The sequence below is a fragment of the Tinamus guttatus genome, unplaced genomic scaffold (assembly GCF_059628265.1).
Source record: "Tinamus guttatus ecotype Peru unplaced genomic scaffold, ASM5962826v1 Tinamus_guttatus_pri_ptg000134l, whole genome shotgun sequence".
NCBI classification, from domain to species: domain Eukaryota; kingdom Metazoa; phylum Chordata; class Aves; order Tinamiformes; family Tinamidae; genus Tinamus; species Tinamus guttatus.
In genome coordinates, this window is record NW_028288668.1 from 644169 (window position 1) to 670569 (window position 26401).

General features: G+C 45.6%; 1 protein-coding gene across 1 annotated transcript in view; it reads right to left on the reverse strand.

The window, feature by feature from the left end:
• Positions 1-15013: 15013 nt before the first annotated feature.
• The window catches only part of SLC9A7 (solute carrier family 9 member A7), a 63903-nt gene continuing 52515 nt past the window's right edge, over positions 15014-26401 (reverse strand). The window contains exons 14-17 of the mRNA XM_088521850.1: positions 25865-25928; positions 22908-22990; positions 21217-21322; positions 15014-15325 (exon numbers count right to left, since the gene is read on the reverse strand). Of these exons, the coding sequence (XP_088377976.1) occupies positions 15077-15325; positions 21217-21322; positions 22908-22990; positions 25865-25928 (502 nt within the window). The 3' untranslated portion in view covers positions 15014-15076. The remainder of the gene's footprint in view (positions 15326-21216; positions 21323-22907; positions 22991-25864; positions 25929-26401) is intronic.

Here is a 26401-nt window from a genome sequence, read left to right on the forward strand (position 1 = left end):
GAAGGAGAGAGGGGTCTGTTGTCCAAGGTCTTTGGTGAGCAGATGCACGACAGGGACGAGGCGCTGGGATTCTGGGAGAGGGGGCAATCGGAATCTGGGACTGGTTTGAGAGGAAAGGGCAGCTCGGAATCTTCGGGAGAGGAGGAAGGGAAGCAGAGATGGAAGAGGCAGCAGGGAGGGGCTGTAGGGACCAATAGGGGGCTGCAGTAGCAGGTGGGGATTGCCCCAAGTGCCACTCTGGGGTGAGGCGCAGGGAGGTGGCCCTGTGGAAGCACAGCGGGCTGAGGCTGAATCCAAAGTGTCGATGGGAAGCTCTTGGAAAAGTCAAGTTTTCCTGCTTGTCTGCTGACGTAGCTCTGAAGAGGAGCAGCTGTGACCCAGTCCCCGCGACGCGCCAGGGATCCCCGCCGTGCCGCAGCTTCCTCGGCCGGGCGCTCGGCCGCGCAGCCCGTCGCGGTGCCAGCCGGGCTGCTCCCTCCTGCCAGCAGCTGGGGGCCCAGGCAGCAGCGCCGGGTTTGGCTTCTCTTGCGCCCCCGCTGCGAATACGCAGCTCCGCTTGTGAGTGCAGGGCATGAGGCGAGAGAGGGGGCTCGTGAGGCACACGTTGCCCCAGGGCGCCTGGGAAGGCCTCCGCCATCCTGTCTGTGGCGCTGGGAGCGTGTCCGCCATCCTGTCTGCGGCGCTGGCAACGTCAGCAGGCGGCCTTGCCCACGTTACACAGCCAGCTGCCCCAGGAAAGCTGCTGCCTCCCCTTTCCCTTTCAGCAGCCCTGTATCACAGAAGGGGGGTTATTCCCTCCACAGTGCTCGGCGCCTGCAGGAGGGGGAGCCACACAGGCGGCACCTTGCAGCGAGCCTGGCAGCGGCGGCATCGGCAGCGCCTCCCTCGCTCGCGGCTGATGGTGGGACGTGGGCATGAGTGAGGCGGGAGCCCGGATAGGAGGAAGGACGTGGGCAGCACCTCATGCCTGAGGTGCCCAGCAGCTGATGGAGCCACCTGGGCTCGGTCCTGGCTCCAGATACGGGGCGAGTGCCCCAGCTTTGCCGAAGAGGCTGGGCCAGCTCCAGGCCCGCTTGCAGGGCAATACCGAACCACTGAGGTGAGTTAGCTGCGAGGAAAGGCAAACATGCAGGGGCATGAACACATTCTGCCTTGAACGCTCTCAAATGCTGGCAAAGCTTCCTCTGGAAAGCAGTGCATCTAGTTCTAGTCACCCAGGCTAGAGGCGATTAATTCGCACTTTAATTGGCACAGAGCAAGGTCAAGCGGGAGCAGAGCCCCTGTCTTGGAAAAGCCGGCGCCGCTTGGCTTGCTCCACCTCACAGGGCAAAGCGGGAAAGAAGCCAGCGGCGCACGGGGCAGCGAGCGTCCATTTGGGAGAAGGGAAGAGCTGACCCACTCCCGGCAGCACTGGAGGAACCACAGATGTGTGTGTGAGCAGTGAGTCACACCGGCCTGGAGGAAGGGTGTTTTTAACCATGAGAACAGAGCGGTTCTGGAGCAGCCTTCCCCAGCGGGAAGGGGAGGTAAAAAGGTGGGCAGTTTTGAGAGGCCACTTGGTTCATTTAGAAAAAGGTGGACAGGGTTTGATGGCAACCACACTGCTGGATAACACATGAAACTGTGTGATCCAGGACGACCTGTGAGCACTGGGGAGTTCCATATTAGAGGGCCTAAGTCGAAGGAAAAATCAGTCCTTATGCATAAAAAGCAGCAAATTCCCAGCTGAAAGATGCTTTGTACGTTTTGTTTGTGCTGACCTTCACAGAAATGCTGTGAAAACAGTTGTTATGGAGTCCCCCTCAATAAGGAAATGTCGTGTAAAACTTCCTATGAGGAAATCCGATAATTTTGTATTTAAGCAAGTAAGATGTATGAGAATTCTGCACACACACAAAAAAAAGGCATAAATTCAATATTTTTTACCTTTTTTTTTTTTTTGAGAAGACAGGAACTGAGGGAAAAGGAAAGCTGCTTGACACAGCTTTAGCAGAGGCCATCTGGTTATGTTTACCTGCAATGTGTAAAAATTGTGGCTGTCCAGGCAAAGGTACAGCACGTGGACTATACAACCCTGTTAATCCCCTAGGTGTCTTAAAGACAGCCATTCTCTCTCTCTTTTTTTTTTTTTCCATTTTTGTAATTTTTTTTTCCGTTTGTTCTAAAAACTGGACACCACACTCCATCTGAGGTCCAATTCTGACAGTGCAGAAAAATATGTGCAAATGAGTGTTTCTTACCTTACACAAGTACTGTATATTCATCCCATGTATTTTGCTTTCCCAGTCGTGCCATATTGTTGACTCATTTTGCCTGGGATCCACCAAATTTCCCAGCCTTAACAGTAGCAAATAATTGCAAGGGTTTTGTTTGTTTGCTTTTCTAACAAAGCAAAAGAAATATAAATCAGCTTTCTAACCTCCTAATTTTCAGGCTTTATTCTATATACTTGTTTTCATGAAGCAGTCGTTCATTTATCCTTTAAACTACTTCCATACTCCACACAACCTCTGAGCACTGCTAATGCCAGTACAGCAGACAACCAGGTAGGTATTTAAATTGGTTGCAGAGCCTCAGTTTCTTGAGCGAAAAGGGGTTTCTTCTGTTTTGTGGCAGGACTAATCTTCTCACCTAAAACTTGGCCCTGGCAGTTTGCAAAGGCTGCTGTATTGTGTTGCCTTTTTAATCTAAGACGTAAAAACTGAGACAAAATAGGAGTCTGTCTGGAGTTGTTTTTTTCTGATCACACAATTGCTGATTAGATCCCATTGCAAATGAGTCGCTTGCTTTAGTGTGAACTTTATTTGGCCATATCTTCCTACTGATTCTCAATAAATTGCTGGTAAAATATTTGCAAAGGTTGGCCGTTCTGAGCAATTATAATCCGAAATTGTGTTCAGATTAAAGGTAATCAAACAGTTTTTCTTAAACTTAATTTCCCAATGGGAAGTGAGTTATCCTGTCTCTCTTGTCAAGGTCTTTGGCACTCCCAGCCCGAGGGTCTCCTGCGAGAGGTTCCAGACGCGGCGAGATAGCTTCAAGGCAGGCACCTCACTAGGTGGTTGCAGAGGAGGAGGAATTGTGATGAGGCTTTGACCTCATGAATGCAGCAGTGGCGCAAAGGCCTCCAGAGCAACCCTTGAAAGAGCCAGTGGCGCTGGTTGCTTGCCCAGCTGCCCCGCGGTCGCGCAGCGTCACCCCTCTCTCCAGCCAAGCTCTGCATTGCTGCCTGCCACGTCCCGCAAGGCCTTCCCAAAGGCTGCTGGCCAAGGCCCCGCTGCCCCTTCCAGAAGGGCTTTCCTCACTGCTGCAGGTCAGTAATCAGCCCCCACTGTCACTGCCCCGCGTGCAGTTTTGTCCAAAAATGCCCGTGATCTCCTCCCTTTGGCTGCTTTACAGTCCTGAACATCTTGGCTAAGGTAGGGCCTAAATCTGAGTCCCAGCTGTTGGCTGAAATGTCTGATGAAAAGCATGATGCCGTTCGAGTCCTAGTTTTCCTATAAAGAAACAGGCACTGTGTTTTTTGCCAGTACTGATGACAGCCTAACTGCTATTACAGATTGCAGGCAGGATTGAACAGCGCCCACGCTCTTCTGCAGCGCCTTCGCCTTCCTTGTTTTCTCTGCGTGGAACTGCAGCATCTTGGAAGGTGCCCCCAGAGGTGTGTAACAGGTCGCGGCCATTTCCTTTGGGGGACATCCAGCTCCTACAGCTCTGCAGGAGCACACAGCCTCAGGGGGCAGAATGAGGGGCGCGGGAGCGCGTTGCTGCTGCATGGCCCAGGGCACGGCCGCAATGACGACTGGAGCGAGTCCCTGCGCACGGGGAACAGCGTGCACTGGAAGCAGCAGCAGGGCAGGACGGAGCACGTAGAGAAGCCCCAGATGCCCTTTCTTTTTAGTAGGAAGACTAAAAACACTGTTGGAAAGACTATTTAGGAGGTTTTATATGGGAGCTGAGGAGTTCTACATTCTCCTACTTAAAATTTCACATTCTAGACCATTCCCCAGCTGCAGCATCTGTTAATAACCCATCATTCTCCCAGTAAAGAATGTTTGCTCGAGACTGTCACCTTATTTTTACCTCCATTTCCCAGAGGGTAATCATTTAGTATTTAAATACATTTTCTTGTCCCGGAACAAGAAAGCAGACTTGTTTTTGTTTAAGTTTTTTTTTTTTTTTTAATAGCGATGGATTTGATAAATTTATTTCATTATTAAGATGGCTTAGAACACTTAAACATTGTTTTTGGGGAAAATCACAGTTCCAAGCATTACACCACACAGATTAGAGTGAGCACTGACATTTTACACTTTTTTTTTAAGAATAGTTTTGTTCCTAGTTTTAAAACCACACATGGCTTATGTTACTTAAGTGCGTTGTAGAAACCACCTTGTCGCAGAGCATGGATTAGTCTAAGCAGGAATAAACTGTTGTGATTTAGGGATCCACTCTTACTTAGGGAAAACAGGAGGCAAATGATTGAGAAAAATAGTTTCTTTGAAAATACTGAATTCAGAGTCTAATGCACCTACGCTTTCTTGCAGAAGATACGTTTATTTGATTAAAAATTTAAAGATTATTGAGTATATTAAAGAATACAGAGAATGCCTAGGAGAAAGAAAGCCCAAGACTGTGCACAGAAGTTCGGTAGCTTTTTATTCATTTAAATCACCATTTCATACCACTGCTTCTCCCCGCCTTGTTTGCTTTAGTTCCAGCGTTCAGCTGACGCCAGTGTCCTGCAAGTTCATTATCTCGAGTCCCCTTAAAGGCTCTTTCTTAGAGAAAACTGGAGAAGGAAACTCCCAAATCTTTGAGGAATAGGTTTTACCGAGACCCTGCAGAAGGATGGTTTATTTGGACGGGACATAAAATATTGAAAGCAGCGTTAAGAGCATCAATTCTTACTTAGGCTTCCTGAAGAAGGAGCGCTGCAGTTGCAGGCAGGAAGCAGCTGTAATTTTAGGCCTCAGGTCTTCATTTTCCAAGATAACACTCAGTATTATCACCACCGTGCAGCTGTAACTGCGTAACTGACCCGGCTGCAGGCCCTCGAGTGTTCCCACAGCACCAAACCCCGCTAGCTACCACGGCCCCCAGCCCTTCCCGCTCCAACGTGCCGCCGAGCTGCTCCGCTCGCCGCCGCGTCCCGCGGGGAAGGGCCCCTCCTGCTCGCGCTCCATGTGATGGGGCTGGTGCTGCTCCGGCGGCAGCTTCCCGCTCCATGCGATGTGCCCGGTACGAGCAACTCCCGGTTACGCTCTCAATGCCGAGTGCCCGCGCGCTCCAGCACAACGTGGCAGCTGTGAGGGCTCAACGCCACCTCTTTCTAAAACGTCTTCCAGTCGCATTAAACCTTGTTTGTTGAACGAGATGGACAAGAAGTGCACTCAAAACATGGTAACTCTAATGACAGGAAACTCTGCTTCCAGTTAGTCTTTCCTTTGAGCAAACGAGGCAACAAAATAGCACAAAGTAAGTTTCATTTCCTTTGACTGGAACTAAGACATGACATGCTCGCGTGTGCAGGCTCTGGTTGCTGCTACCTCCAAAAACTGCTGTGGTGACTCACTGCATGCAAAGTGCAGGAGAACCTTGGCAGGCCAGGGGACGAGCAGGAGGCTCTGCTCAAAGCGAGGCCGGACTGGCTTCAGGGGACCGCGACTTGGCAGTGAGTTGGCAAAGCCACATCCACCATCTTCGACGCTACCAAGCAGCGGGAATTTCTAAGGGGTCTTGTGGCAAAAAAATGAAGGGGGGAGTAAAAAGAAGTATTGGAAGTTGTGAATTCAAGTTTTCATTAAGCTGAAAAGTAATTCCAGAACTACCTGGTCACTACAGTAACCCACATACTCCGTGTGCCCGAGGCAAGCGTGATTTTGCTGTAAAAGGCATAGCTAAGGAAAAAAGTGTCAGGCACCATCCTGCACCACAGGCCTCACGTCAGTCACCTCCCAGCCAGGCAGCCAGAGCACCGGCACCTCCTCCCTTTGGGCCCTGGTGGGCAGAGGCGAAACCACAGGCCCTGGTGCTGCTCCGGCTGCGCGGGGGCGCCACGGCAGAGGCTGCGCTCAGGGGGGTTTATCTGCTGTCCCCGCGCCGGCTCTTTCCGCAGTGCGGAACCCGCTGACCGGCTCTCGAACGCGCAGCCCGGGAGAGCAGAGAGACCCCTGCGGCCGGGGCTGCCGGCTCGCGCCACACGTCACCGCGCGCCTGCGCGGCGAGGAGGGAACCGTCCCTCCCTGCGGCCCTGTGCGGAACCCTTTGGGGGTCCTTCCTTCGCCCTCCCTTTTACCAGGCTGAAACACCCGGGTATTTACTCACCGCCTGCAAAGCGCGCCGCCTGTCTGGCCCCCTCTCTGTCCTGCGTGGGCCTGTTCACCCTATGTCCTTTCCAAGATGACCACAACAGCTACACGGGCCGCAGGGATACATGGTGGGCTTAGAGAGGAGCCTAAGGCTTTCAGTTATGACTTACACTTCTTTTCCCAACATTAGTTCTTTTAAAGCCATTTCTGATCTTTTCTGGAAACTGATCAGAATGAGCTCAAGCTCTTTCTGAAAGAGAAGCAGCCATTAAGAGGCCATGGCATATATCTAGCTCGGGGCTTTTCACTAACCTCTAACCTGGAATAACAGAAACATTTTTTCCCAACACATTTTTCATCTTCCTGCTTACTCCCTTCTCTGGATCCAGCAGCAAAAACCTCTGCTAGCACTGCTAGCAACTACTTTCTACTGTGAAAACTGCTAGAAAGCTAAAAAAACAGAACCAAGAATAAATGGTCAGTTATTAAGCCATATAGATTTGTCCTCCTAAAGCCACTAAGATGGCATGAGCTAGGAGTTCTTGGGGACAATCTTTCCAAATAGCTTATTGGAAAAACAAGTTTACTATCAATATCTCTGTGGTCTGCATGGTCATTCACTTGTCATTCACATTCACTATGAACCAATTAGATTTACAGGTTATAACTCCCCTCTACCACAGCCACCTCAACATAGATTTACATTTTATACCTGAATATAATAGTTTTTCCCTATTTGCCTGGTATGGAGGGGAGAAGTGTATTTGCTAGGTTTAAGCGCTTATAGTTGTAGGTTGCAGCACTTCCTAAAATAAAAGGATGTCAGAGCAATTGTTGGGTCCTCTCATGTGGGACCATTTTAATCCCCTTTTAAGGACCCCATCAGGAATCCAGACCCTGTTCTGTGAGAAGATCACCACGTTGCTGGCTTTGCCTCGAGGACATCGCCTTGCCGTTATCAGCCCTTCTCACCTCTGAGCTGAAATACTGCAACGCAGAATTTACAAGTGTGTGTCAAACCACAGCGCGTTCTGCGCTATTACTGACTCTGAAGGGATGATATATTTCTGACTTGGGTAGAGATAACAAACACGACTGTATCGTTTGTTTGTTCCTTAGGTTTGGCAAAACAGCGAGCGCTACAGTAGTTAGTAAACTTCTGTGCAAAAGGAGTGAGTATTACAGAGGAAATTTAAAAAGGAAGCACTTTGCTGACCTAGAACAGGTATCTTTATGGTCACACCTCACTGAAACGCTTTGTTACCAGGGCAGAAACTCCACAGAGCGCTGGGATTGCCTATTTTTAGAAAAGAACAAGTGGATGAGGCCTTAACGGGCACGTTCAAACCTGGATTTACAGCAGTGCCCACACACGCCACTGGCTACTTTGGGGGCAGGGAGCCCTTCCATTCCTGTTCCCCCACACTACTCCTGTTCCCAGGACACACGGAGCTTTCACAGTATTATGATTTTGCTCTCTTCCCCATCCCTTTCCTTGGTTGAACAACGATCCCCTACTATTTGATGCTGCCAAAGTAATGAGCTTCTGAAGTAGCGGTTCAGAGCATCAGAGTTTTACAACCACGCTCATACCCCAAGAGCAAGAAAGCAAACCCTGAAGCTGCGGCACTACGGCCCCTCTGGAGTCCTCAAGGGCAGGGATGGGGAAGGAAGGCGCCCGCCGCGTGGCGCCACCAGGAGGAGGACACTGCACCCACGAGACTCTCCTGCTCCCATGTCCCGGGCCATGGTTCCTGCCACCGGGCAATGGGGAAGGAAAAGAGTAGCAGCACAGAAGGTAAGTGCTACGTGTGGGAAGGATAAGACTTACTACAGCCCTCCTCAAAAAGGCTCTTCCCCCATCCCAACTTGAACGCGTCCTACAGTGGTGGCCAGTGACAGGACAAGGGACAATGGGTGCAAGTTGAAACACAGGAAGTTCCATCTCCTTGTGAGGAAGAACTTCTTGACTGTGCGGATGACAGAGCCCTGGAACAGGCTGCCCAGAGGGGCTGTGGAGTCTCCTTCTCTGGAGATCTTCCAAACCCGCCTGGATGCCACCCTGTGCCACGTGCTCTGGGTGTCCCTGCTGAAGCAGGGGGTTTGGACTAGATGATCTCTAGAGGGGATTCTGTAGTTGCCAAAACTACAGCTACCATACAGCTCCCATAGCCCTTCTTCTGGGGACCATCCCATGCTCTGGCCACCTAGTGCATTTTTAGTATAAGCTCACCTCAAACCCCTCCCACACCTTGCTGGTGCGTGTCACCAAGCACAGCAGGGTGACAAGCCTGGGAATGGCAGACACTGATAAAAGTCAGGTGAGAGGTGGCTGCTACTTGTGCCTCTGCCCATGAGGAAGGCGCTGGGACTGGATGCAGAGCACCAGAAACGCCACGTCCTGGTGCTGTCAGTGCAACACACTGAGCCCCTTCCCCTCAGCACCAAGGGGAGAAAAGCAAGTCTGGGTCGTCCTTGGGCAGGTTCAGCTCTCCCTGCTCCGCTGAAGCCCGTCATGGGTCACATCCCTCTTTGCAATTCTGACAGGCCAAACCAAAACCAGGCCCAAACTCTCTCCCGAAATGACCCCTGTGCCAGGCCTGGGATTTCACAATGATTATGGTTAATGGATCTTGTGATCTGGAGGATATTCTCTGCTTTCTGCTATTAAACCACTTCGATATTAAAACATTCTGTGTGAAATTTAGGACTGAAATTTTAAAATCAGAAAAGTGCCTAAACCAAAATCTGGAAATAAAGTTCAAGGATATGTTTTAACACGGAAGCGCATGACCTACTTCTCCCTGCCTCTGCAGTAACACTTTCAGAGACTTTCTTTCTGAGGGAAATTAAGTGTGCTTCTTTTACAATAACCACATCACAGTGATTGGAAAGTTTAGTATTTCAGATTATTTCAGGCTATTTAGTTGAATGTGCATCAGCTAGTGCTGTAGCACAGTTCTGATACTGAGCTGAGGCACAAAAATGATGAAGTCTAATTTTTTTCCTCTTCCTTAAATGCATGTGAAAGTTGATGCTTTCAAGCTATCAAAGGTTAAAAAAGTAAAGTGCAAGAAACTGGGGCCTTACAAAAATAAATAAAAAGCATTAGGTCAGTAAAAGTTAGAACCAACTCGAACTTTGGAATTGTCCCCGAATGAGGACTGCTACTCGCTGCCATACAGTGAGTGAAGCCTTCTCCCGGCTCCATGCGGGAGAAGCAGCAATTGACCCCTTGGCTGCCCACATCCGTGGGGCTTCAAAAGGAGGCGCCTCCTCTGCTCCCTGCGGGTGCCAGCAGGGTCCCCTCAGGGGACAGAGTGGGCAGGACAGAAAAGCCTTTACTCTGGTAAAAGCACTGGGACTGTCACCTCCCCTACAAGGAGGCACAGAGCCTAATTTCACATTGCCTGTTCAGTTGCTGCCTATAGACAAAACTTCAAACCCAGTGGTATTTTGGAAGCCTATGAGTCTGCGTTTAGCAGTGCATCATAGATCATGATTAAGAAAGTAGCATAAGATAATAGAGTATTGGATAAAGCATCCAAATGGAAGGGCAATGTTGTTTTCTGAAAAAACTGAACTGTTTCCAGCACTTAATTGCTTTTCCCCTCAAAACTAAGTTCCACAGCAAAAGCTTACATAAATCAAAGCAAATTGCCATACGGAATTTCATGTCTGTGCAACAGGTTCAGATATGACTGCCCTACCTTTACATCACATTTGTCTGTATACATTTCAGTATTTGCCAGACTACCGTTACCATCAAATTAAATTGAAATAGATGAACACCTTTTATTGATTCAAAAAAGCATAGGAGTGTGATTATTAAAAAAAAAAAAAAAAAAAAAAAAGTTCAAAGTCACTTTCCAGGCTCTGAAGTATTTTTTTCCCCCTGTAAAAGACTTTTAGTTTGTCATAAAATTAGGATGGGGAAAGTTCTCACTACTTTTGCAATATCCATTACCTGTATTTTAGGAAAAGGTGTGCAGAAGTTCACCGAACCTCTCAGAGTTCAATACTTCAAGATTAAGAGCATAATTGTTCGCAGTGCTGTTCCCACAGTAAAGCTGCCTGTTTAAACCATTTCCTTGCTTTGTAATTCACTATTTCCTCTGGAGTTTGCTTCTCTTTCACTTCACGGGTGTATTTCTGCTGGAACTTTATTTTACAGAAGGGCACTCCCAGAACTTCTAGGCCAGGAGGCATCCGTGATTTCTCTATGCACAGTGAGAAACTCTCCTCCTCAGGCTTTGCAGACAGATCCTCCTACCACACTGCAAACAGGGTTTGCACAAGCTCTTTCTTGCAATGACAGCATTTTTCAATATAGGAACACTTGAAGAAAACCAAACAAAATGAAGACTGCATATTTTTCTTTTAGGAGTATGTTTTATGCTACTGATCTGCTCTTATGTTCTCTGACTTAGTTGTGACCAAGCCTGTACAGAGCGAGCCTGGGCCTTCCCTGCTGGGTATTCACAGCCTCCTGGGGAAGGTTTCGCCTCCCTTGCTTATATAAGTGTCAGTGTCTTGAGTCCAGTGGTTTGGAGAGGATTACGCCCTGCTGATGGATCCGTAAGTGCTCTGGTTGTCCCATGCGAGGTCATCCCCTAGCCCCCATCTCCAAGAAAAGCACACGAAGTTAAAACTCAAGAGTACTCACATTCCTTTCCCACACTCGCGCAGAAGCAGAGACCCTGTCTGCCAAGAAAGAGGTCAAATGTGGTATTCCTGTGGACGACTTCAAACAGAGCTAAAAGAAACACTGAACCTTACTTAGAAAGGCATGTGAAGGAAATTAGTGGAGAGTGCTTCATCTTTCAGAATTAAAGAAATTTCTCTGCCTGAAGAGGCTGATGCAGTTCAAATGATGTTAAAATTATACAGAAAGTGCAAGCTTGCAACTCCTGTGCACAAACAGCTCCCCCGCCCCGAAAAATGGCAGCTACAATAAACTGCAGGATAAGCTGCTCACGCTCTGTGTTAATGTCACTGGCAGTTTCCTACCACGAGGCTTTCCCCCATGTAAAAGGCCCATGTAAAAAAGTGGTAGTTACCATTTTAGTCTTAGCTATCATCTTAACCATTACTAGGTATTTGCCTCCAGCCAGTTCTTAGAAGATCAGGCAAAAAAAGTTTAGATTTTTTTTCCTTATTTAGATTTCTGCAATCCTTTTCCAAAAGGGAATTGCTTCAGATTCAAAAATATTATTTTTGGCACTTCCATAGGCCAAAGAGCCCCTGTGTTTGAAAGAGCACCAAGTGTGGCCAAGTACTATGTCTTGTACATTTTACTCTTGCTACTCTTCCAGAGAAGACAGCTTATGTTGCTGCCCACTTTCACCAAAGCAGATGCCTGTGCACAGCCCTGGCCTCGCACGCACGGGCTTGTCTGCTCTGCTCCTTTCTCAGGAGCCTGATGCTCAAGATGAGGATTTTGGGAGCTGGCGCCGGGGCAGCTCTGCTGCTTTGAGCAGCTCTCACAGACGGCCCCCAAACCCCGCACTGCTCCTCTGCCTTTGCAGAGGATGATAGCGCAGTGCTTGCTCACGGCTAACACTCAGAGCAAGGCAGACTTGTGCCTATGGGATTTCAAGGGAGTCCTGCTTCACAGTATTAGCTTCTATGAGGTACTGAAAATACTAAACACCTGGTTTGGCCCATCTCCAGACACAGGCATTGCTCTTCACTAAATAAACATGTTTCTTGGCCACTTCAGGACCAATTTTTCAGCAGCAAGTTCATGAAATAATAAGCAAAAACCTACAGGTCCCTCAGTCCCAAATACAGGGGACAGCCTTGTAAGCTGGAAAAACCTAGCCTAGTTTAGCAATATTTTCCCAACTAAGACCCTTGTCTTTCAACTCTTTCATTTGAAAGGAATACTGATAGTTATTGGTTTCTTTGCTGTTCATTGCAAATTTAAGCTGTGTTTTCACTGCAAAAACTCTAAGTTAGAAGAAATATGCCTGCTATGTGGTTAGGTCAAGTTCTAGTCTTGTTATCTTGTTACTGTAAAGGAATTAAAAATATTAAATCAATTTTGAAACGGATATATGCAAAAAAGATCTATCAAAGAGCACTAGTCAGTGAATTTATACAGTGTTCAAGTACAGGGTTTTTTATTTCTTTTTTCAGTAAAGAATCTCTCAGGAATTTTGCATAAGGATCACTGTCATTAGGAAGAAGACTAATGTTTACCTTTAGCTCAAAGCCCAATTTTGGATTTAAAATGAAAAAAGATTAAAAACCAATGAATGAAATTCATTGGTTTAAAACATGTGTTTATGGGCCTCTCCTCAGATTGTAATTTCTCAGATTGTAATTTTTGAACATGAAGTTGAACATTCCTCCCCTCTCACCAGCAGTTGACATCAACCTCAGCTGCTCTTTCACGACCCCATTCTGGGCTGACTGGTGAGCTCCATCCAATCCTGTAGCCCTGCGCGTGGTCTTCCGAATGCTTTTGGAGAAACATCTGTGCAGAGATGGGTTATGCTGCTACCAAAAGGCTTAGTCTTCCTGAAGAAGCTAATGAGACAATTTCTGCTTCCAGAACACGCACATGATCCGTCTTTCAAAGAACAGACAGATCTCCAGTTGTGCAGCTGGCTCTTGTTTCACTGCCAAGGCAATTTGGTCTCATCCTCGAGCTGCATGTGAAGGTTTCCCTCAATGCTTTACAATTCATTTTGGATAAACTCCACCGTCTCAAAACAAAACAAAAAAGATGGTTCACATGACTCAGCTAGCAACTCACATTCACTGCTGTACACGGCCCAAGTCCTCACTCAGCCTGCACATCCATGGGTTCCAAAGAGTCAGCATTGTCCAAAACCAGTGCAATAGTTTTCATAATTTAGGAGGAAGATATTTACAACTGCCAGCAGTTACGAGTGTGCATCACCCAGAATGTGCTATCTGCTTCGCCCTTCTTGGAACCATAGGAGAAGAGAAAAGGAGTTGTTCTGTCCTGGGGTTTTTATGAGTGGTTGTTACTCTTCACCATTTAAGCACAGAGCTCACACCATGTTGCTCTTCCCAGTTTTCCAATAATAATAATAATAATGATAATAAAATAATAAAAAATCAAATCTCTAGGTGTCCCTTTATATTATGTTAGACAGTTTTTACAGATCCTTTAAAATGTTACCTTGGAGGGACAGACAAGGAGGTAGATCACTGTCCTTGGAAAATACATTTGAAAGAAAGCAAACTAGACAGCAATATGACAGCAATGCATCTCTGCAGCAGAAAGTTGTGATACTGAAGTTATCTCATTATTACATTTAATAGTTAGGGAAAAACAGAGTGGCTACTTACTCACACACAATTTTATGAGAGGAACAACTGAAATGAAAGACGCACTTTTAGACAAGCTGGTATTACATCACATTAGTGGGCCACAAAAGTGTTAAAAAAAATCTTTTGAGACATGAGAACAAAATCACATTTTAGCATGCTTTAAATAGCTGAACTGCTATTCAAAGCGTAACAGTTTTCAGCTACTGACAAAGACAATGATATCTCCTGATTTGGAAAATAGAAAGCATTTAGCAATAAGTTAAAGCTAGCCTACATGTAAGTGGGCTAAATACTAGGCAAGGATTTTTTCCCTTTTTCACATTTCAGGTGATAGTACAGTTTATCATTTCTGCAGTTTAAATATTCTTGCACAATGCCCCACTGAAGTTTCACATCTACTCTGCAAAAGAGGACAAGAATAAACACCTTCCTTGTAGAAGAATCACAAATTCTAGAGCCAGTAGTATTTGTTTGTCCCTTTAATTACATGTTTTCTGATTATCACGCAAAAACTGTAAGCAGATTCTTCTGAGAAATATGAAACCTCATGGTCTCGTGCGAGTTCAATACTGCTTCTCTTCTTTTTCTTTTAATAATTATCATCAGCTGTTTTCCCAAGCCCAAGACAGATTTCCAACTGTCTCCGTCCGATTTTAACAGCCTTAGGGGAGAGAAAGCTTCACCTCATTATTTCTACCCAAAGCAGCCTGGCTGCAGGCTTGTGTCAGGTCGGGTAAGCCTTGGGCCACATGAAGTTGGATGCTTTTCTTTCGAGGCACTAGCAGTTGGGCTAATGGCAATAGTCAGATTGTCCAAAGTTAAAGGGACAAACAGCTCTCATTGCCCTCCTATTTAAACACATGGCCAGTGAAGAAATCTATTTTCCCTTTTTTTCCTCCTGAAACACATTAAGTACAGCTTGTGGCAACAGATTCCCCACAGTGTTACATTCATGCCCCTATTGTCCCATTTTATGTCTAGTTTCCTGAAGCTCACTGGAGAAGAGTGCATCTCTCCACACTCAGATAATACACACACATCCCTTTTTATCTCATAATAATCATCTTGTCTCTATTTCCTCTCCTGCATTCCCAAGCTAAACCAAGACAAGCTCAGTTCTGTGGCAATGTTTTCACACACCTCTCCCCCGAGAGCGCTGCTGCAGCTGCAGCTGAACAACACAATTGCAGCATGCTACGTGTACTCAGATTCAGTATGTGGTTTGAGAGAAGGGAATGACCGGTTTCCAAATTTGTCTGTTTTCAAGACATTTAGAAAACCCCACTGTCAGCATTTCGAGTAAAAAAACAGGTCAAGTTTGACATCTTCAGACCATAGTAAAAGCACTTAGACGTGTTAGCTTGTTTAGATAAACACCCCCACCTCAAGTGACACAGTGGCCTGCAGTCTTCCTTGATCCATCAGCAGAGCAGGAGCTGTGTTTGCTGAGTCCGTAATCACGCGTTGTCTTCCAGAGGAAACACTAGCCGGGTGCCCCTGCTCGCGACTTCATGATCAGCTGCTCCCAAATCACGTTCCAGAGCCTCCTCTGAGCTACTTTTTGTTCTCCTGCCATCGAGGCTGGTGGTAGCTGTATGAGGGCCAGAAGAACCATTAGCAGTTATCGTGGTATCACCGTATGTCACAGTGAGGTCACCATCATTCAGAATAAAGTCAGAATCCTCTTCTCTAAGTTGTTCTTGATTCTGGGGAAGAAAAAAAAAGGAAAGAAAGACAGAAATCTGAGCACAATGCACAGCATTTGGTATCTGTCAAAAATACCTGAACAAAAAGATTTACCTGTCAATGCAGAAGCAACAAGGAATTGAACTTAAGAACCTAGATGAGGTCCCTAGATTATGAGAGCAGTAACTCAGAAGCTAACACCACTGGACACTTAATGGAAGTAACACAAGAGATGAGATGCACACACTGCTCTTCATGTGACAAATTAAAAGACAGTAGAGGAAAAGATACTTGAGACCAAGCACAGTCATTTATCATTTTATTGTTCCAGATAAAGTCAAGTTGAATCTCTCCCTAGTTAGACCTAAGTTCAGAAATAAGTCATGCAAACTGATAAGAACTCACTAGAGGCCCAAATTATTTGCATTCAAGGCTTCCTCAAGAAATTAGTGTCACAGATTAATTCCCTTTTAAGCCCCTTCCTTTCCCCCCCGCTTTTTAATTTTTTTTTAAATAACTGCTCATTCTGCTTACCTGGTACTAACCTGAGAATTACCTTAGTTCCTAGGATCACTCCTAAGCCACGAAAGAAGGGTTTCTATAAACAAACGCTTGCTTCGCAGCTCTGTGTGCGCTGCTGCTGCTGCCTGTTTGCTCCCACTGCCCCCAGCTGCTGCCGCAGCTCCCGGCTCCACCTGCCCCTGGCGAGGCAAGGCCTCATAGCAGAGGGGAAAGGGGCAGGCCCCACCGCTACGCTTGGGCTGCCCCACAGGGCTGAGGAGCAAGGGCAAGCAGGATACGGAGCACAGAGGGCCGCAGGTCTGATACCATGTGGCAATTCCTCACTCAGTCTTCTCCAGGCTACGCTTACATGTCCATAAATGTGATCAGCTCCAGAGAAAACAGGGACCTTTATCTCAAGCTCAGCCTTGTACAAGCCAAGCTCCCCTTATTTATTTCACTTCTGAGTAATACTATAAGCAGCAGGCAGCTCATTTCACATATTTCCCCAGAGCACATGTATTAACCATCCCACGTAGCACATGGATTAGACTCCATACCTACAAGCATGGAGGATGCTGGAATAAACCTCCTGGGCTTCATGCAGCATGAACGATTCTTACAAGGCAGTCAGGGAATGTATCCAAGTAGATCCCTAGAGACTTGATTGTTTTTCCCCCAAGAAAATCCCTAAAATAACCCTAAACTGGCCTCCACAATCCCCTACAATTCTGTAGGGGCAACTCCTTCATTTCAGAAATACAGATCTGAATCTCACTATTTAAACTGACGAACTAGAAGGATGCAGGTATTTCGCCCAAAGCACTTCCACACACTGAACTCTGTTTTAACATGCTCACCAGTGCCCATTCACCCTGATGGCCCTCCCAGCAGTCTGTCAAATTCTGGGTAAAAATTGGTAGAGATGCCACATTCCTAAGAACTCATGCTGAAAATGTTAGAGCTGTCAGAATTTATTTACAATTTCTGACTAAAGCCAGAAATATCTCCTCCTTATCACCTCTTAAGATGATGCAAGAAGCACATACAAAGTAGATCATGCATACAAAACTGTAGTAGGCACCATTAAAACTGATAGTGATAATCCTTAAGGTAGCATAGACATCATGTATGACAAAATCTGTATCAGAAGGACTTGTGTCCCCAAAATAAAAGTTTTAAGTAGTAGTGCACATGCAAGAATGTATTATGATTTAAAACTAGTGCTCTGCTTTATATTTCTCTGTTTCTCCAGTACAAGTTCATCAAGGAAAATGCAGTTTCTTCTATAAAGCTAAAGCAAATAAGAAAACAGGCAGGGGACATTACTGAACAGTTTTCTTATCCATATTGAAAGTTATGCCCTCTGAGCTTATGTGGACAGCAAAGAGAAGTCTCTTTCTTATGGGAAGGAAAGAGGAGAAACTCAAAACAACTGTGAACAACAACAACAAAGACAAAACCAAAAAAACAAAGAACCATACCAAAATAAGGTGCTTCATCAGGAAGAACAGGTGATAAAACACATGCTTTTTCCAAATGGGAAAAATCGTTGGTGGAAGGTAGAATGAGGGATATGAGGGATGCCTCATGTAGAATTGCTCTAAGTTTTCAAAGCACATGTCAAAAGCGGAAAAAATGACCTGCATTGATTCAGGATAAATTAGAAAGTGCTGTCAAATGCTCATGGAGTGAAGGCAGTCCCAGGAAAGAAAGCAGGAGTCGTGTTTTTCAGCAGCCATTATAAACTCTGCAGCTACAGTAGCCTGTCATACTCCTGAGTTCCAACTTGGATTCTATTTGCGTGCGATTTTCCAAAACGCTCAACAGTGCTCCCAGGGGCACAGTGTTAAAGCAGGGGGAAATCCTCAGCCAGAAAGAAGTGGAAACTTCTCAAGAGCAAAAATAACCACTCGCACCTCAGCCTTGCATGCTGACTCAGTACATTACGTGTGCCCCAGGTCACCTCAGGAGTTTAAGCTTAGAGGACTGCCTTATACTAAAGAGTCAGTTGTAGGTGGATTTCTTAATAGCACTATATGACTTTCAGACCTTCAGACTCCCTCTTGCATTTATTAATAAAAATGTTAAAAAGCTAGAGAAAATAACAAAATAACTGAAAACAACACAGAATTACATGGCCACTAAAGATATATGCTCATATGCTTTCTTCTCCTGCAGTATGTAGGTGCCATAACCATTCAGACCTGTGTCTGAAGGAGATCCACTTGATTTACCACTCCATCTTGCGGCATATAAGCGTAGCCTCCTTAGGTTACGTTTTGCTGAGTCTCTCCTTTTATTTGTTTGTTTTTTAACTTCGATCTTCGGTCTTTAATCCTCTCAGAGGTACCATTTAGTTTTCCTGGAAATATCTCACAACGGCACAAGCAATGTCTGTCCCTAAAAAGATACGGCTCTTTCAGCTGCTTCACCAGAAGTGGGGAGGAAGGCAAAAAGACTGCAGCTTTTAAATTTGTAATAAAATGGCCCACTCATAGTGCTGAAGCTAGCTAGGCCAGCTGTGTAAAGAAAGGCTAAGCAATTGTAGAGTTGGGAAAGCTTGAAAAGAAAATAAAAAACAAACAAAAAGATAAAAACCCACCCACAAGAGAACTTCAAAATATTCTCCTAGTCCTAATGCAGCAACACGCCAAAGCAGGAACAAGAGAGGATACAGTGTCAATGTTCTATATTACACACATTAAAAAAGGAAAGATATGCAGCCTTGCAAATATTTTTACTATAAGCAATGAATTATGCAGTGATGAGGTTAACACCCCGCAGATGGTGGTGGTGGTGAATAAGTCACAGAATGGACCCAACTAAACAATGAATTTTCACATATGGCTTCAGCTAACGATGAAGAAATGATCATAGAATCATAGAATCATAGAATGCTTAGGGTTGGAAGGGACCTCTAGAGATCATCTAGTCCAACCCCCCTGCACACACAGGGTCACCTAGAGCACGTGGCACAGGACTGCGTCCAAGCGGGTTTTGAAGATCTCCAGAGAAGGAGACTCCACAACCTCTCTGGGCAGCCTGTTCCAGTGCTCTGTCACCCTCACTGTTAAGAAATTTTTCCTTAAGTTCCTATGGAATTTTTGGTGTTTCAGTTTCCAGCCATTTCCTCTAGTCCTATCAGTGGCCACCACTGAAAAGAGACCATCCCCGTCCTCTGCACTCCCTCCCTTGAGGTACTAATAGACACTGATCAGATCCCCTCTCAGCCTTCTCTTCTCCAGGCTGAACAGGCCCAGCTCCCTCAGCCTCTCCTCACAGGGCAGATGTTCCAGGCCCTGACCATCCTTGTGGCCCTGTGCTGGACTCTCTCCAGCAGCTCCACATTCCTCTTGTACTGTGGAGCCCAGAACTGGACACAATACTCCAGATGCAGCCTCACCAGGGCTGAGTAGAGGGGCAGGATCACCTCCCTCGACCTGCTGGAGATGCTCTTCTTAATGCACCCCAGGATCCCATTGGCCTTCTTGGCCACGAGGGGACACTGCTGCCTCATGGTCAACTTGTCGTCCACCATGACACCCAGGTCTTTCTCCGCAGAGCTGCTCTCCAGAAGGTCGGTCCCCAGCCTGTACTGGTGTCTGGGGTTATTCCTCCCCAGGTGCAGGACCTTGCACTTGGCCTTGTTGAATTGCATGAGGTTTTTCACCGCCCAGTTGTCCAGTCTGTCCAGGTCCCTCTGGATGGCAGCGCAGCCCTCTGGGGTATCGGCTACTCCTCCCAGTTTGGTATCATCAGCAAACTTGCTGAGGGAGCACTCTGTGCCTTCATCCAGGTCATTGATGAATAAATTGAACAGGACTGGACCAAGGACTGACCCCTGGGGGACCCCGCTAGCTACAGGCCTCCAACTAGACTCTGCACAGCTGATCACCACTCTCTGGGCCCTGCCATCCAGCCAATTCCTAATCCACCTCAGTGTCCACTCATCTATCCCACACTTCCGGAGCTTGCCCAGGAGGATGTTGTGAGGGACGGTGTCAAAAGCCTTGGTGAAGTCGAGATAGACAACATCCACCGCTCTCCCCTCATCTATCCAGCTGGTCATTTCATCATAGAAGGCTATCAGGTTAGTCAGGCAAGATTTCCCCTTGGTGAATCCATGCTGACTACTCTTGAGCACCTTCTTGTCCCCCATGTGCCTGGAGACAACAGCCAGTATGAGCCGTTCCATCACTTTTCCGGGAACGGAGGTGAGGCTGACTGGCCTGTAGTTGCCTGGGTCCTCCTCCTTGCCTTTTTTGAAGACTGGCGTGACATTGGCCTTCTTCCAGTCTTCCGGCACCTCCCCCGTTCTCCAGGATCTTTCAAAGATGATGGAGAGCGGCTTAGCTATGGCATCTGCCAGCTCACGCAGCACTCTGGGGTGCATCCCATCAGGGCCCAATGATGAGACAAAAGTCTAGCCATGATAGTAAATAAAAGCCAAAGCCTGCAAGTTCCTTCTGGTTCCATCCTCATCATACATAGATGACCTCATGGGCAACACACATAAGGAGGTTAATTAGTCTGATGGGTGCCTTCCAGGCTAGCTCTATTATAAGATCTCAAATGGTATTGCAGAGATGGGAACAAACCAGTTTCTTACATTGTTAATAGCTCGAAACAGACAGTGAAAGTTTTCAAGTTTTTTTTTATTTTTTTACTTTTACTTTCAGGAAAAAGTAACATTCTAATAATTTCAGAAAGAAATGTAAGGAAGTATTTGAAAGTTGCCTGTGGAATTTTTAACTTGTAGAAAAAGATTAATAGAAGCCTGGTGCAAGCCTACTTGTAGATTTGCAAGTACCTTATAGACAAGGATAGATGTGTGTCAGGATGCTGACAAGAGTATTAGATGACTGAAGCATTAGCTATTGCAAGACATGGCTGTAAAGGCACCACGCTGACCTACTAGACTGAGGTAACAAGTACCCGATTAGCAGTTTCTGAAATGCAATCTTAAATCTTGCTGTGGGAACAGTCAAGGGAAATTCTACCAGATTTCCTTCTGGCATGGGTACAAGCACATTGGTGTCTTCTCCAAAGATCTAAACGCAACCTCAGCAGTAAAGGAAAAACCTTGCCCGAAAGTGCTGAAAGAGGCCAGACTACTTGGAAGTGATTCATTAAGAACCAGCTTATTGATTAGGCCTGTCATTTCCCAAGAGCCTTAAATGCTATTATTCATGTACTGCTTGAAAATTAAGAGAACATCTTTGATTTCTACTAGCAAAAGCTGTTGCCTCAGGGGAGAGCATCTTAAATCTTTTCTGCCTTAGGACAAACCAGCACTTACAATATGTAAATTGTACCACTTCTTCAAAAACAACCCCTCTGCCCCCCTCCAAAAAAAGCAACAACCAAAAAAGGCAAAATCCCCACAAGTATTTAATCAGTTACTTACATCATAAACCTGAGGACTTGTCAGACAGCGAGCTACCAGACCACACCAGCTCGGCAGAGTTGTGGTTAACGGAGGGCCGCTGTGAGTGAGAATTGGCTTTAAATAACTTTTAGTAGTTAAGGAAAATAGACCAGTGCTTGGAAACCATGGTTTGAAATAAAAAGACAAGCATAAACTGTTCAGTAATTACATATAAACCAAATGTAGATTTTTCAAATGTATTTGTAAACAATACAAAATTGTAAACAAATGGGAAGCATCCTCTCTAAACACTTTTCCCTTGATCCTGTTTATTCACGTTTTCTGCATGGACAACTAGCTCCCTTCCTTCTTAAAGGTTCATATAGTTGCAGCATCTCTGTCTTCTGGGCTCCCTGGAGCCAACAGGAGCATGCAGGGGTAGATGCTCCTTAACGTTAACAATGTCCATCTATTTTGTAGATGGGATCATGGCACTGAGACCCCGAGCCAGACGTAACAGGATGACATGATTTTGTGGCTCAAACAGTGAATAAAGAAACGCCATCCGTCCAAGGTCCTCAGAGCGATGCAGCCACCTGACCTGTCCACTGCTATCTGGGTCAGAGTCACACTGATCCCACCACAGATCCCTGCAGCCTGGGGAATTAAGTGTAATTAAGGGGGAATTAAGCTGTAATTTTCCTTCAGCATTTTCTCTGCTCACTGCACCTGCTTGAGACTGCAGCTGAGCTCATGTCAGTTGAGAGCAGCATCAGTTATGTCAGCTACTCCTCTTTTTACAAGGCACATTCTCTTTGTAAAGACTGGGCAAGGGGATGTCTCGGCTTCCTTCTTAAAAAAGGCAGTCAGCCCTAGCCTGGTACTTCTCTGCTCCCCAGAAACAGCTGAGGATCAAGTAATGAAACTTCTCTGAATTTCTGCAATGAGTGACTTACCCTGGTCACAATACAAGATTTCACATTTTCTATTAAGTGAACGCAAGCAGTTGAGGAGGGGCACACGTGCAATACCTTGATTAAAAATACACTAAGTAGGAAAAACAAAAGCAAAAGCAAATACAACAGAAAGCAGAGCTATACAAAATCATACAGAAGCTTAAGCAAGGCTATCTAAATAGCACAACAGTAGCTGCTGAAAGGCTATATAGCACTGTATACACTGTATACATCCACGGCCTCAACACCTATAGGAACTTCTGGATATACTGAAGAGATTGTGATGGATCATAGGTATGATTTTTGGGTCTAAAGCTTCTCATATCTTTGATGGGATCCTCTAAAGAGAGCTTCATTACAAAAACAGAGGGCTCTTCTGAGCAAGAAGCTGAGAATTAGACATGCACAATGAATTGGGAAACCAGACGCTGTGAGCTTCTGCAAAAACAAGAACAGATGAGTAGAACAGAACAGAGAATCCAAAATAGTTCATTGGCTGCTGCCTCACTGTTCAGCAAAGAGCTTCAGCCCACAGAATTGCCTTGTTCTCTTGTTCTCTGGCACATGTGACATAGCACGTACCTTGAAGAAAGGAAAAGTCTGTCTTCCAAGCCCACAAGCTGAAGTTGTGGTTCTGTGCACTACACCCATCAGACAATACCTGATCTTTATCACAGTCGTCTTGGGTGCTTAAGGCTGCAAACAGGTACAGGGCAAGGAAAGAAACCTGAACACTTCATGTCTTGAAGCTAAGTTGTGTTTTCAAAAGGATACTTATGGTCAAAGCTATACCACAGCCTGAAGAGCCAAGCACTTTCCTGCTTTGTCCTGTTCCTTCTTTCAGAATCTGGGCCATCCTAAAAATAAAACAAAAACATATTGCATTATTTCAGATTAAAAAAAAATGAAATCAGACACTCCAAACATTCACACAACACACTGTGTCCTATTCAAAAAAGCCAAATGACATAACTACTGTATTTCAACTGTGGAAGGTGAATTTCACCAAGAAGGTGAGTTTCCATAGAAAGGTCAAAAATGACTGGCAGAGAACGTGTAAGCCCCTCTTCACCATCCTTAAGTTACATTAAGGAGCCTCCTGTCACCAAGTTCCCTTGCGCCTAACTTACCTCTGCATTATTGCAGGGGCTATAGCCACTACATTAACAGCCATAGAAAGAAAACTAAAACTAGAAGTGCCCCTCCTATATGTGTCACCTCCCAGATAACTGAACTGGTTCCTATTCTTTACTCCATTGATTTCCTTAGCTCTAAGTCTCTTTGATATTCTTGTTTCCTTGAAGAACATGCAAATTCCTTATTGCTGTTAAGTATTTTTTCAGGTTTGTGAGAGTTTAACACAGAGGAAACATGCTTAACGGGGAGAAAAAAATCACGACTGAGAAAGGTTATGCAAGTTTTGTTAAGTGCTACATCAAACCAGCTCTCAGAAGCGCTAACAATGTTAAATATAATCCTTTTAATAGCTGTGCTGCAAGTCATCATCACACCAGCTGGTCTGCAGCTGTGTTTGTTTTTACTTTTTGTTACTGTTTTTCTTATTTGACTAGAGGCCAGAGTTAAACTCAGGAAAACAGACCAAGTGAGAACGCCTAGTATGAAATCATCTTTCAAAACACTGTGAAGGGAAAAAAAAAAAAAAACAGAATTGCCCTGTGTCCTGCGGCAAAACGCCACGATCCACCAAGAGTTAAAGCTTAATAAATATTCACTCTAACCCCCAAAATATGTTTTCTCTGTGACTTGCTGCTGATCTTGGCTTTGTGAAAGGGAGAGAAATCCAAAGGGAATGGACTGATGGACTCCATTAGGCATGCAACACACAGCTAAAGAGGAAAAGAAATGCCTAAGTGCTCTATGTTTACATGGAAAAGAACAAACAGGCTATTTCTACTCAAACATTGGATGCGAACAGAAGACTCTTGTTCTGTCTGTAGCTATTTCCTGCTAAAAGCAGTTCTTTAGACACTGACAGGCTCAGTCTGAGCGGGCTGAAGCTCTATCTTACTGTGATAACCACTGCGTAACCTGGGCTGCAGGCCACATCTGTGGCCTTCTGCAGCAGGAGGTTTGAGTTTCAATGCCCAGCCTTCTGGTGGCTTGCAGACACAAAGCTAACACCACTGCTTTTGGTACTCAAACTCACCGCTTCAGAACCGATACTGTGGCCTGGACCAGACTTCTACAAAGCCCTAGCTGAGAAGGGGGAGAAGAAAAAAAAAAAAAAAAAAAAGGCAGCAGGGAGGGACACGGCACAAACAAAGTTGATCCCAAGCACAAGTTTCACATGCGTTTATCCTCTTGGTTCAAGCCATCTGCATTTCCTGCCATTCAACTGCATTTTCCTCTGACAGGTGCTTGGGTGACTGAGGGGGAATGTCCTTGCACAGAGGAAGCTCCCACTTGAGCCTCAGGAAACTTTCCTACCAAACATTTCACTCTTCCTGTGAATTCACTCAATTTACACAAGGAGAAACTTGAAATTTATGGGCTGAACAACATTCTTGACGTCTTGTTTGCCAATAGATGTATGTGTAAACCAATTCAGCATCTCCTTCCAAGAGAAACAGAGATGAGGGGAGAGAAACTTAGCCCTGCACTGTCGTACCTGCTGTGTCAGTGTGAGAACCCATCTGCCTCACTAATCACTTCTCCCAGCACAGCCTTCCTGCCTCTTCCTCAGAAGATGTGCTGGGACAGGGATTTTTCAGGACTGGCTACGGATGGAGCTCTACACTTTACAGCCAAGAAGTGGCATGGCTGAAGCAACACCTACACTTTCTAGTTTCACTGCTGTATTTGCATAGGAGGCAGCATCCAGGACACTGAATCAGTAACATAGCTCACAAAAGACACCATTCCCTCTTCCCTCATCAACTATGAAGTGTAAAGCCAGACAAAAAACAAGGGTTTGCTTGTTTGTTTGTTTTCCTCTTGGGAGCTGAATTTAATTCCCAGGTCGACTGGGGATTTAGTTTAACAATGACAAAAATCAAGCAAAGAGATTTTTTTTTTAATGGATTAGTGTAAAGGACACAGAATTAAGGACACATAGGCACTCCTAGCATAGTGGAAGAAAAAAGCCAACTCTTGGATTGCTCTTCATGCCAAGAAGGCTGAAAGATTCATAGCTACATCAGGCTGAAGATAAAATGATGATTTTGTGATGTTGCTTTTGTCTCATAAAGGTGGCAGGTGGTAGATGCAAAATCCACTTGGGTTGTGATCCAATATACAGCAGCTGGTAACAGATTAGTGAACTTAATCTTTGGTTCTAAGCAAGTCCAAAGGGCAGAATTGGGTCTCCGTTGTTGAGCAGAAGCCAAGAGCATTAACTCTGTGTGCCAGTGCCGGGCACGTCTGCTCATGGGGCAGAACAGCCAAAGCAGGTGTGTGCAGGCAGGGCAGAGAGGAGAGCACTGCGTTAGGTGGAGTGAATTAGATCTGAGAAGATTTTCAGAGCAGATTCTCGGTTAGGACACACACACACACGTCCCCAATGTGAAGGCAAGGTTTAGAGAGACAAACTGCACCACAACACTCAACACCACAGAGTGTTTTTGGTGGGCATTACTTGTTATGATGTAAACCCCACTACTGACTTTCCAGGTGGGGGAGAAAGTTTTCATCCATGCATGTAACTTCTGTAGCTTTTTCATCTTGGTTGTAACATAAGAACAGCCTAATAAAGAAGTTATGTAGTTACTTACTCCTTGTAAGACTTGAAAGCTGTCATTAGTAGGTGGAGGATCCTGATCTGGGTCAACTCCAACTCTACAGAAAATTAGGAAAACAAAGCAAGAGGTGTTACTGAGGGTTGCAAATGTTAAGTTCAGCCCAATGCATTTTAAAAGCACCTTAATCACCCAGCAAAGCTGCATTCAGAGAAGTTAAAAGAATAGTTTCAGGAAGAGCTGTCCATTATTCCCCTGTGGTTACACAGCCATAAGAAAGATGTTTTTCACTCAAGCAGCAACCACCTATAGGTAACAGAGGTTGTAACTCCAGTTCAGCATCAACTTTAACTGCTTACCTTGGTGCCAATTCCTCTAGGGCACTGGCAAATGCTATTTTTTGGCCTAAAGAGGTAAACTGTGAGTTGACATCCTCTTCAGGGGAGAATCTCTCTCATGTTCAGTAGCAGAAAATCAGAGACTAAGGGTAAGTCCAGCCTAAAGATTTGACACGGCAAATCACTTTGCTGCTAGATAGGCCTGAAAATTATTCAAATGTACTACATACACACA